The sequence below is a fragment of the Sinocyclocheilus anshuiensis genome, unplaced genomic scaffold (assembly GCF_001515605.1).
Source record: "Sinocyclocheilus anshuiensis isolate Anshui unplaced genomic scaffold, SAMN03320099.WGS_v1.1 scaffold54, whole genome shotgun sequence".
NCBI classification, from domain to species: domain Eukaryota; kingdom Metazoa; phylum Chordata; class Actinopteri; order Cypriniformes; family Cyprinidae; genus Sinocyclocheilus; species Sinocyclocheilus anshuiensis.
In genome coordinates, this window is record NW_015547654.1 from 514,309 (window position 1) to 527,976 (window position 13,668).

General features: G+C 34.7%; 1 protein-coding gene across 1 annotated transcript; it reads right to left on the reverse strand.

Annotated features, from left to right (window-relative positions):
• Positions 1 to 10,764: 10,764 nt before the first annotated feature.
• On the reverse strand, positions 10,765 to 12,365 carry lratd2a (LRAT domain containing 2a). Its single transcript, XM_016504270.1, has one exon. It carries the CDS (start codon positions 11,894 to 11,896, stop codon positions 11,081 to 11,083), a length of 816 nt encoding a protein of 271 aa, XP_016359756.1. The 5' UTR covers positions 11,897 to 12,365; the 3' UTR covers positions 10,765 to 11,080.
• Between the last annotated feature and the right edge of the window lie 1,303 nt (positions 12,366 to 13,668).

The window sequence follows — 13,668 nt, forward strand, 5'->3', positions numbered from 1 at the left end:
AACGCCCTCTTCTCTTAAAAGTATTAATGCATAACCAATCCCTGTCTCAACACACAGAAAAAAAGCGTTGATTATTCCCAACACATTTAAGCTCTCTCGCAAATACATTAGGCTGTTGTTCAAAAGCACTCAGTGTGCAAAACTACATATATTTTCTTAATCGACACGTCAGTGGGTTTCCTGAATGACTAGCTGACAACAAGATCTTAAGAAAGGTTTGTATAATCAAGGAAGTCTATAATAGAGCTCAACAGTCTATTCTGGAAGGAAAATCCCATTCGTTTTGTCCATAGAGAAATTGATTTTAAAGCATTTGTGTGTAAACCTTTCAAACGGACCTTATGTACGGTGGCCGAGAAGTGCAAAGCAAATCACAATTCTGAAAACAAAATAACAAATTACAAACGCAAATGCAAGTCTAAAAAACAAAATAACAATTCAGAAAGCACAACAACAATTCAGAAAACATTATAACAAGTCAGAAAACACAATGACAAATTCGAAAACAAAATAACAAGTCAGAAAACACAACGACAAATCCGAAAACAAATTAACAAGTCAGAAAACACAACGACAAATCCGAAAACAAATTAACAAGTCAGAAAACACAACGACAAATCCGAAAACAAATTATTTGTTTAGCACTTCTCGGCCACCGTAATTATGAGATCCATGGTTATTAATCAATGGAATATGCTTCTCTTGAAGCCATTAGTCAGTGTTATTTCAATTTCATTTTTTTATCACATTTAATAGCCAAATCACATTTAATCACATTTAATAGCTAAAACCCAGGTGATCAACTACAGTACTGATGAATTCTGAAGAGACAGATCCATCAATCGAGAAATTGTAGTAAGCAAATCATGACACCCCCACTCCCATGAAGCATATATACAGTATTTGAAGGAAGCAGCAGTCTTTCTATTGTAATATATTTTCAAATGTAATTTATTTATGTGATAGTAAAGCTGAATTTTCAGCATCATTACTTCAGTGTTCAGTGTCACGTGATCTCAGAAATCGTTCTAATATGCTGATTTGCTGCTCAGGAAACAGTACTTATTATTATCAATGGTGAAAACAGTTGTGCTGCTTCATATAGTTCAAAAGAACAGCATTTATTTGAAATATACATTTGTATAACATTATAAATGTCACTACCGTCACTTTTCATCAAGTTCATGTGTACTTGTTAAATAAAAGTACTGATTTATTTAAAAATTGTACTGACCTCAAACTTTTGAACAATACTGTATGACATTTGTTCAACTCTTATTATACACTACCAGCCAAAATATTTTGAACAGTAAGATTTTTAATGTTTCTTAAAGAAGTCTCTTCTGCCCACCAAGCTTGCATTTATTTGATCCAAAGTACAGCAAAAGCAGTAACATTTTGAAATATTATTACTACTAACTGTTTTCTATTTGAATATATTTTAAAATGCAATTTATTCCTGTGATTTCAAATCTGAAATTTTAGCATCATTACTGTAGTCACATGATCTTTCAGAAATTATTCTAATATTCTGATTTGCTGCTCAAAAAACATTTTTTATTATTATTATTATTATGTTGAAAACAGCTGAGTACGATTTTTTCAGGTTTCTTTGATGAATAGAAAGTTCAGAAGAACAGCATTTATCTGAAATAGAAATAGTGAAATCTTTTAGATAGATATACATCTTTTGTAACATTATAAATGTCTTTATCATCGCTTTTGATCAATTTAAAGCATCCTTGCTAGATAAAAGCATTAATTTCTATAATGTCACCGCCCCCCACACACACAAAAACAATTTTATACTGACTCCAAGCTTTTAGTGTATAATGTTACAAAAGCTTTTTACTTCAGATAAATGCTGATCTTTGGATCTTTATATTTATCAAAGAATCCTGAAAAAAATGTACTCAACTGTTATTGATATTGATGATGATAATAATAATAATAATAATAATAATAATAATAAATGTTTCTTGAACAGCAAATCAACATATTAGAATGATTTCTGAAGGATCATGTGACACTGAAGACTGGATGCTGAAAATTTAGCTTTGATCACAGGAATAAATTATATTTTAAAGGGGTCATATGATGTTGCTAAAAAGAACATTATGTTGTGTATTTGGTGTAATGCAATGAGCATCATATGACCCCTTTAAAATATATTCAAATAGAAAGCAGTTCTTTTAAATAGTAAAAATATTTTACAATATTGCTTTTGCTGTAGGCCTATTTTGGATCAAATAAATGCAGGCTTGGTGAGCAGAAGAGACTTCTTTAGAAAACATTAAAAATCTTACTGTTCAAAAACGTTTGACTGGTAGTGTAGCTTTTAGTCATGTCCTAATGTCTTTTATCATTGCATTAAAAATGATTAAATGAAGTACAGCTAAACAATAATTTAATAAATATGTAATAAGGTATTCTGACATTATCTCCACACATTATCCTAATTCTAAACTGTTATCTACATCATGAAATATTTAATGCATCCGATCACAATGCTGACAAAGGCACCTGATATGATTGATATGCTAATGTCTTGTATGTCATGCTTGTCTCATAAAAGAGAAAAATCAACATTAATCAAATTAGAATAAGGCGCTGCGTCTATCAGCACCACATGCGGTGACTTTCTATTGTGTGCCTAGTGTTATGATGCTGCCCGGCATCACAATGTGGCCCTGGAATTTCCATTGCTTTGATTGAGCCTGCAGGTACTCAAGCTAAGAGTGATCCAAATCACACCCACGTGAGTTCATTATAATACATATCCAGAATGAAAATATAACTCATGGAGTCTGGAGGTGTGTTTGGCATTTTTATGTCACCTTATTACGCTTCGGGCCATTTATTAATTATCACCAGCTTTAGAAGTAATTTCATCCTTTAAATCCAGTGTCATTACGCTTTTTAAACAGCAGTTCTGAAGGACAAACTCTAAAAGCTTTAAAAGCTTTCTAGAACATATTGGCACTCTTTCATACATCTACAGTGTAGGACTGAATTCAATCTACCTTTATAAAAAATGTATGGATGTGCTTTTTTGAGACAGGGGAAAACAATATTTCATGAGTCCAGCAGTACTTTCCATGTTCTTCTATGATAGCTTTTATGTTGCTGATCAAATACAGTTTTCTTCTGGAGAAATATGATAAATAATCAAACACGCTTTCCTCTTTCTAGGATGTTCAAAGCAGAACACAGACAGTGGGTAAAAGTTAATTTTACTACATAGCCTGACAAAATTGCTTCATGACATTTTTGTCTTTCATGTGGAAGAACAATGGTAATTAAATACAAGATACAATATAAGCACTAAATTTGCCAGTTTATGTTCAGCCACTTTTCTTGCATTTTATAATAATATATTTATAACAATAATCAAAGTCATAATAATAATAATAAAAATACAAGATAAAATAAGCACTAAATGAACTAAACCGGTTTAAATCCAGCCACTATATTTTGCATTTTATAATAATAATAATAAAATACAAAACAATTCACTAAATTAAATGTTTATATTCAGCCACTTTTTTGGTTTTTATAATGATAGATTTTTATTGATGTAGTTGTTGTTGTTAATATTATTATTATTAACTCTACAGATTTCACCTGGTAGTTATATATATATATATATATATATATATATATATATCTCAAATCTTTTTAAGTATTTTATTAGTTTAAATAAAATATTAATTTAATTTATAATATAAAAATTTAAATAAAATATTTTAGTTCTCAGTCAGTGACTATTTTCACATCAAATATCTAGTTGCAATAACTAGTTCTTATAAAAAAGCTTGATGGGTCTTTATGTATTTCAAGGCCACTTGCCTCTAGATCCAATAGAGGTTTCATACAAACTGTCTCTTTTAGGACATAGTAAGGAAGGATTAAAGCATTCAGAAAGGCCTTGCCTTATCTTTCTGATAACAGTCATTTTTCAAAATTACAACAAACCTTTTAAAAGAAGAACTAACTGTATGCACCTTTAATATTACAAGATGTTACTGTACTTACAGTGTTTTGTAATGGCTGAGAGGTCATTGTTTTAAAGGTAATACAATTTCTCTTTAGTGGTTTTTAAATGAATCTTTTAGGTTAACGAATTGTTCTCATTCATTTCCAATGACTCCATCCAGAGCAAAAATTACTGATGACCGTACACAATGCAATGCCATAAGGACGTTACTCATAAAAGAAAAAATCCAGAATCAGTATTTTTGAGCAAACTGGCTGAATGAATTATTTAAATGATTCACTCATATAGAAAGTCACTTGTCGCCACTTTTGGCATGAATCAAAATCCATTGCTTATATTTCTCCTTTAAACACTCTATTGTCTACTGAAAACCCAATTACACAATATTCTCTAATGCTGCTGACTGTGTGAGGTCTCAACTAAAACAGTTGCTTAAAAAAGGTTTCAATTTAACGTTGAGATGAAGTTGGAGAAGTCTGTCAAAGCTCTGAACCATGATACAAGAAGACTTTCAAACTGACAACAAGGGCAGCTTTCAGAGAAATGACCAAGAGGCAGGTTACATCCCCCAGAAGAAGAGCTGTAGGTCTTTTTGGCAGAAATAGTCAAAACAGCCCAGATATCAACACACACTACAGCACTTCACAGATCACGACTCTGAGAGTGGCTAGAAGGAAACACTTCTGACCAACATTAAATCATGCCTGGAGTTTGTCTGTCTAAGCTCTGAACCATGATACAAAAAGACTTTCAAACTGACAACAAGGGCAGCTTTCAGAGAAATGACCAAGAGGCAGGTTACAACCCCCAGAAGAAGAGCTGTAGGTCTTTTTGGCAGAAATAGTCAAAACAGCCCAGATATCAACACACACTACAGCACTTCACAGATCACGACTCTGAGAGTGGCTAGAAGGAAACACTTCTGACCAACATTAAATCATGCCTGGAGTTTGAGAACATCTAGCACCTTCTGAGGAACAATTTGTGGACTGATGAGACTAAAATTGAGCTCTTTGGCCTGAGAGTGAGGTGTTATATGTGGCACAAACCAAATACACTTCACAGTACCATGCTGTAAAGCTTTTCACCTTGGAGAACCTGTTTCAGTTAGCCAGAGATCCACATGGTGGAGACTGATTTTCCATCAGGACAATGACACAGAGCACACAACAAAAATGATAAAAGGGTGGCTTGGAACTGCTGCAGCTAGAGCCAGCCTTGAATCCAATTGGAAATGTTTGGTAGACTCGACAATTGCTGTCCACCGACGCTCTCGTGTAATCTAGCAGAACTAATTTGCATTGAAGAACAGGTACAAATTCCTAATGAAGATGTGTGACATTCAAACAAACACAAGAAGATTACCTGGGAGTAGAAAGGTACCTTTGTAAGTGGGAAATATGTTTTTGATTTCAGAGACATCACTGTACTTCAATAAATATTTATTTTTGGTTCATAAATAAGCTGTTGGGGGAAGAAATTTAATTGGAAATGAGGAGGGGTGCATTTTCTGTCAAATATTGTATTTTAATGCTTGTTTAATAATCTTGCTCTTCCCAAATCATATTTGGCTCATAAAAAAAACTCCCCCCAAATATGACGTAAGCTGAAACAGGCCTGAAACTACACACTGCAACTGCTTGCAACAGAGTACAAGAAGTGAGAAAGCAAATTGACTGCAAGTAACTTCCTTCCTCCTCGTTACTGGAGTTAAAACTGAAGCCTTTTATGTCTTGTGAAAGAGAGGCCTTGTGTAGTGTCACTACTGCAAGCGTTAAAAGGATGGTTGAGGCTTAATCTCACTGAAATATTAGCATAATTTAAACATGGCTTTAAAAAGCATATTGTAAAGCCCTAAGGATATCAGAGGTATATCATTAAAGGACACGCTCTTAACTTGCATGGTAATTTGCAAGAAAACTGTGACTACATTTATAATATGAATTAAATGTTATTATGAAAGGCTATCAAACGCTTCAGACATTACAGCATAAAGTGGATTTTTTTACATAATGACTCAGGTATGAAGAGTATGATAATGAGATAATGAGAAGCAAGGAAAAGATTTTGCTGTGGTTAAATAAGCATGTTTGATGAAGTTGATAAGCTATTTAAGCACTGACAAATGAGCTTCACAAGTTCACCTCAACCCAGGTCATCTGAAGTAAAGGTCTGCCAGAAAACCATGCAGCTATGATCAGGACACTGGGTTTGTTGTCACTGGACTACACTTTTTAAATAGTTCAATTTATCTATTTATTAGGATGTTTATGCTTTATAACTATTTTTCAAATATTTATATTTTTCTTTCTTTCTTAATACTTTTTTAATTTAACTTTTATTTAAGAATTTTTGCAGCTACACTTGAATTTGTTGAATGATACTTTTTAAATCATTTATTTATTTATCTATTTATTTAGAGAATATATGCAGCTACAATAATGACACTGGGATTTGATTAATGTCCCTGGACTACTCTTTTTAAATATTTTAATTTGTCTTTTTCATTTATTTACTTATTTGGGAGCATATACAGCTACAATAAAAACATTGAGATTCAATGGATTTAATACTCTTTTTAAATTATTTCCATTTTCCTTATTTATTTATTTTGTGAATTAGAGAATTTCTGCAGCAACAATAAGGACACTGAGATCTGATGAATGTCACTTTTCAAATTATTTCAATTTTCATTTATTAATTTTAGATAATCTGCAGCTACACTGAGGAATTCTCTAAAAAAATATTTATTTAATTATTTATTTATTTATTAGGAAATTTATGCAGCTACAAAAAGGATTATTTTAATTAAATTATTCATTATTAATTAAATTAATTATTTTGTTTGATTTAGAAAATCTAATCAGTGATGACAAACACTTGGATTTGAAGGACATCACTAGACTACTTATTCAGTTATTAATTATTTTATTATTTTAATTTTCAGTTATTTTAATTTAATTTCTCAACTTCTATTAATTAGAGAATTTATGCAGCTATATAGAACACTGGGATTTAATGACCATCACAAACTTAATTATTGAATTATTACTTTTATTATTATTCAGTGCTGTCAAGCGATTAATCGCAATTAATCGCATCCAAAATAAAAGTTTTTGTTTACATAATATATGTATGTTTACTGTGTTTATTTATTATGTGTATATATAAATACACACACATTCATTATATATTTTGAAAATATTTACATGTATATACTATATACATTTATATATTTATATTATTATATTATATATAAATATGTTTAATATATAAACATAGCATATTTTTCTTAAATATATACATGCATTTGTTTGTATTTATATATACATAATAAATATACACAGTACACACTCATATATTATGTAAACAAAAACTTTTATTTTGGATGCGATTAATCGCGATTAATTGTTTGACAGCACTATTATTATTACTTATTCTGTTATTTAAATTTTTTAATTAGAGAATACAGCTATGAAAAGGACAAGGGGATTTGATTAATGTCACTGGTTAGAACTATTTAAATTTTGCTTTCATTTGAAATATTGCAAAGATCTCGGTGAAATATGAAAGTTCTCTCCAGTATCCATGGTCTATTATACTTTCGTAGTTCAAACCAACAGAACTGTTTAATTAAGAGGTCAGTGTGTTGCCTAACCCTGGAGGTTGTCATGGGTTCCTTCAGGAATTTCTCATACTAATTCTATTCAGCGTTTTTGCACAACAAACTAAAAACTGCTCTATGGCGGAAACTGCTAACTATACACGGCTCAGCTGAAGGAACAGCACAAAGAGCAGTGTCACAGAGTCAGATCACATTCAAAACATCACCGACTAAGTGCTCATTAGGGGGCTGTTGTCTCAAGCTGGCAAGAGTATTGGCTTTCCAATGATTCACAAAGACTGTCTTGTTGCCTTTGTGGGCAGCCATTACTCACTCACAGTATGGCAGTTGTAATTACTTCCCTGTTTCCCAGCATCCCGTGTTTACTCAGAGTGGCCCTGTGGCAGTGCGATTGGGCTCAAATCATAAAACACCCTTTCCTCCTGTAACAAAACACGTCATCTGCGGCATATCTCAAAGGCACGGCTCCTGTTCAGAGAGATAAGTCACACCGAGTTTCTGTGACATTGTGTTTCGACCCTTCGGATTGTCCATGCATTTCAAGTCTGATCACCTGATGTTTTCCCATAGGCAAAGTTTGAGGTCAAAGTCTAGTTTGGATGAAGCATTTGCTTCATGATCTCATGACTGAACGGCTATGAACTACTGCCTGTGGCATTTGTTGGGGCTCTTATTATAGAGTTTCGAAGCAGAGACTAATAAATTACTACCTACGTGGCATTTTATGCCTTGGCCTTTGCTATATTTATTTAACCCAGTGTTAGCAAACTGTTGCTTTCAGCTTCTTTTCTACGGCTTCACATCATCAAATTCAATTCATACACTCAGAGAATATTGTATTAAGATTCACAAGTGGGAGGACAATTAGAGGGTAAGCCAACTTTGGCAGCCTTGCAAATGAAAGTCGTGGAGAGTTTGCAGGGTATTGAAGAGGCCCAGGATTAAAGCTTATTCTGAATATTAAAACTACATCAAATGATTTCCATCAGATTTTTTTAAAACAAGCTCATGTTTTCACCTGTAGCTTTCCAACTCCACCATATCACGTGGCCTCTGGTAATAAAAAAAAAGGAAAATATATAAACATGGAAAAAACGGAACCTGTGTCCATCTTTTTCTAACCGATGAGTGCTGTCATGATGGATTTCCATGCTCCAGTCTCATTAAAGGGACAGTTCACCCAAAAATGAAAATTATGTCATTAATTGCTCATGTCGTTCCAAACCTGTAATACCTTTGTTCACCTTCAGAACACAAAAGATATTTTTGATGAAATCCAAGAGCTTTCTGACCCTGCATAGACAGCAATGCAACTACCATGTTCAAGGCCCAGAAAGGTAGTAAGGATATCGTTATGGGTGTCGAAGACTGACACGGATGAGAAGAAATTGTTGAATAAAGACTATTATAGTCGTAAGTATTCTCTTAGCTTCATAAAATTACGGTTGAACCACTGATGTCACATGGACTATTTTAATGATGTCCTTACTACTTTTCTGGGCCTTGAAATTGGTAGTTGCATTGTTGTCTATGCAGGGTCAGAAAGTATCTTAATTAGTGTTCGAAGGTCTTACGGGTTTGGAACGTCATGAGGTGAGTGATTAATGACAGAATTTTCATTTTTGGGTGAACTATCCCTTTAAAAACCCATGTTAAAACAGGGTTAAAAGAGCTACTGAATTAATTAAAACAAAACATTTTCAAAATAACTTCTGGCCGCCTCATGTCATAAACTCATGTCATAAACTTCAGGTGATCCACTGCAAAAAGTCAGTCACTGCGACACTGTGAAGTGATTAAACTATGGAGCCACGTTCTTTTCTTAAACTATTTTCATAGGTTTAACATTACATTATCCATTTGGAAAAATTGACTAGAAACACCAGAAACCGGAAATGTAAAGCATTGTTCCGGTATGAATCAGGTGCGACTTCCCATGTTCAGGAAAAATGTGGATACTAATGTCAAAAGTATAATGAATGTTCAGTTAATTAAAGCAAATTTATGTACGTTTTTACCTTCAGTTTCAAAATCATTACCCTGAATGACTTCTGTTTCTTTCTCTTGCTTCCCGCCAAACATCTGTCTGGAAGTCAGTAGTTTGATGAGAGGGTGCGAAATTCCGTGAAAAGAGTGGATTGCTTTACGGCAGCAACAAATGCACATGTACAGCTATATTGCTATATTTACGACAGTGAATTCCACTCAACTGTAGGAGCTCCAAAGTCGCAAAAATACACAAAACTACATACATATGTGTTATAAATGCACCATACTGACGTAAAGACCATGATGTGAGGTCAGATATGTTCTCAGATTGTGTAATGATGAAAGCAAGAATAACGGAGAGAGAGAGGGTAAACAGGTGGATTCAGTCAATGTTTACTAGCTGTAATTTCATGTGTGCCAAAACTTTTATAAAGCAAGGTCCACATATGATGATTTATGGCTATTTTGCAACTCACAGAGAGCCTGATTAGACATTATAGAGAACAGCTTACAACTTGAGAGGCAATCGATTTGAAAAACAATACCACCCAACTTAAAATATGTAATAACTGTGTGAAATTATTTTGATTTCCAACAGAAGGAAAATTAACATAATTTGTCATCATAATATGTGATGTCAGATACCAACATACAGATGAATCTCACGAAGCCCCAAAATTAAGAAAAAATATATTTTTGCTAAAAGTAAATGAAGCCTATACATTTATGACAATTAAGATGTTTTGCATTGTAACATTATTTTTAAGACAATTTAGCAAGTTTTACCACCCAATTCTCATTACCATAATTCAGCCTGCTTACGTCAAGGCTGCTATTTCCATTATTTTCAATGCATTTTATTTTATTAAAATCAACATAAATTTAAGGTGGTAATACTAGCCTACTATGATATATATATTTTCACCATATTACAGAGTCTATAAGAACATATTTTTGCATTACAGCAATGGGAATTTTGCTTAATTGTTATGAAAAGAACGCTTCACAATAAGTTACTATCCAAAACATCTTAACCAATAAACCCATCATGTGCTATAAATTGTCAATATGGGGACACTAGCTGATTCTTTTAGCCATTACTATATTCACAATGCAGAATGGCCTATTTATTGTTTTTATAAAGACGGTTGCAACAAATTAAAAATATCAAGGACACATTTTTTATTTAAACTTTTATTATCATTATTAAATTAATTAAGTAATATCCTTCCGCTAAAAGATGTAGTCCCTGACATGACAGAACATCTGCTATAGGAGCGGCGCATTGATATGATGAAGAGCTGGTACTGTATCATGGAGTTGACCAATCAGAATCTGTCCCAGTTTTGTCATTTTCTTTGAACTAAAACAATTGATTTTAATGTTGCAGTTAAACGTTCTGGACGGGTTTCGTGAGAATCACGCACATGTTATGCTGGGATACATTTCTCTGTGCTACCTGTTGCACATCAATGAACGTTCGCTTCACTTCTGCTATTGCTCAAATGATGCACCAACTCCTGCAAAACTGCCGCTTTACCGATCTGATCATTTCTCCTCTTTTCCATGATCAAATCCTCCAAACTCTGAAACTCCAGCACATGAAACTGTTTGTCAGGCAAGAAGAGCTTTAATCTGTACGGCTGTTTTCCTATCCGTATCTCCCCTCCCATCTTGAACTCCCGTTTACCGAATTTGCACCATGCGGCGAAACACTCTGAATTTCTCCAACTTAATTCTCTGTCTTTGGCCCCCACCTGCTCCATCGCGTTCTGCACCACCATGTCAGGACTGAGGGGCTTGAATTTGTACAGCTCGTTTACGATCCTGCCCCTCCTGCCCTGACTAGCATCGGTCAGAAAACTGTTCTTGACCTCCGCCCGGTGCAGGTGCACCACCTGGAAGTCCCCCACATACACAGCCCAGTGTGGGTACTGACCGGCGGACACGAACTCCAGCACGTCCCCGGGCTTACATTTGTTCAATAAATTCTCTGGGCTGAACGTCTCCAGTTCCGTAGTGTTGCTACTTCTCTCATAAATGCACTCGTCTCGGTGGTAAACCGCGCAGTCCAGCTCGTTGTAGCGCTTCTCTTCCTCCTTCTGCTCCGAGCCATCGACATGCTGATTATGATGATGGTTATCGTCCAGCTCGTCGTCGTCGGTGGCGAAAATGTAGGAGACGCCAATCCGCGGGCCGTCTTCCTCCGTGTCCAGTCCGTTAGGGTCGGTCGTGGGAACCTCGGCGTAACTTAGGTGTGACAGTTTGTCAACCTGGTTGCCCATATATGCCACTTCAGCAGCGGACAGATGGAGTGAAATGAGCTCCACCTGTTACGAGCAGAGCGAGATGGACATCTGGAAGTAGATTCACTGCGATGCTCCGTCTGCGCAGATAGTTGCTTACTAAAGCTGCATATGCCAGATCCGCGCGCATCACAATTACAGACCAAAACAAAGCACTTTATAAAAGAAGAGTTACGTGTTATTGTGTGGGATAAGTCAGAGGTTACATCCAGTCTGTGTGTCCAGTGATTCGTGTTGCTGCTCCAGGCGGTTAGTTAGTTAGTAGTCCTATCACCCCTGATGTTTCCAAGCATAAAGTTCTTCAAAGCTTCACTGACATAGTGATGAAATTAATAAAATGTTGCTCCGGTATCCGAATAGAACGACAAACACGTTATTTCCGTCCTTACAGACACGTAAAGCGCTCTGTTTGTTTGTCAAAATGTTCTCTGTGTTTTGAACTGCACCTGCTGCGCGTTGCTCGGGTTTATCAGATATTTACGCGAACTAACAGGCAGAGCTGAAGAAAACCAACCACAGCCACACACATTTAAAGAGACATCGCTGGAAAAGCACAACACGGTGTAAAGCAGTTTAGACCTGCGTCATTAAGAAGTATTAATATGATAAAGTAGCTCACTCAGGGCTGTGCTGTTAACAGTAGCCTACTTCAGTGCTGCTCTGCCAGTCATATTAGAGGAGCCACAACGACTGTAAACAACATATGTCACAAACATATAACTTAGGCCTATGTCATAATAATGCATAAATAATTTAGTTAATTAGGCCTACATATAAAGTAGCCTACATTTTGTTCACAAATGAGGGTGTCGCTAGACTCTTTTTACTGATAAATTCTTGAGATATTTTACAGGCCTATACCGTAATATTCCAGCAATCATGTCATTCTTGTTTTCTGAACTGTTAGAATCAGAACTAGCACTGCCAGATTCGCAAATCAATCACTGTTGATCTAATCGGTCAAAATAGTCTGAATGTGATTCATTCACTTGTACAATGAGCAGCAGTTTCTCCACTTAGTTTAACTTGACCAAGAACAGTTACCCAAAAATAGTAACGGCATAGGCTACTTCAAAATACCAAAATCAAAAAACTGCTGGATGAAAGAAACTCGCAAATGTCTTCTATCATTTGTCAGCACATAAGGCCCATTTACACCAAGGACGATAACGATAATTACAAGATTTTAATAACTGTTCTCATTCTATGGGAATAGTATGGAAGCCAGTTTTTGGCACAGGATAAAAATCCAAAAAGGTTATTGTGAATTTTTGAACTTGCAATTCAGACTTTTCTTCTAGATATAAACTCAGAATTCTAACCTTTATTCTCACAATTCCGAGTTTACGTCTCACAATTCTTTATTTGATTCTCAGTTAACATGTCACGATTCAAAAAAAAAAAAAAAAGAATTGTGAGGTAAAGATATTGGACTCACATTCAGAATGATTTTTTTCCACCTTAATGAACAGCTTGAGCATTTAAAGACAGACAACTTAACTGCAGAGCTTGCTCATAATAAGCACAATGTTTTCATCTGTTGGTGTGGATGCTGATAGTTATAATAGTTAACAATGTTGGTGTGAATTCGCCATCTGCGTACAGGTTGTGAATGGCTCTGTACTCTATGTAAAGACACAATATGAAACAATATCACAAAAGACTATCAATATGGTAACACATTTTTGACGGGGGGGGGAGGGGTGTGTGCGCCATGAATTTGAGCTTTTAATAATTTAATAATTCAGAAT

Excerpts from the sequence above, each read along its gene's own strand:
- lratd2a (XM_016504270.1), bottom strand. The coding sequence starts at position 11,896 with ATGGGCAACCAGGTTGACAAACTGTCACACCTAAGTTACGCCGAGGTT.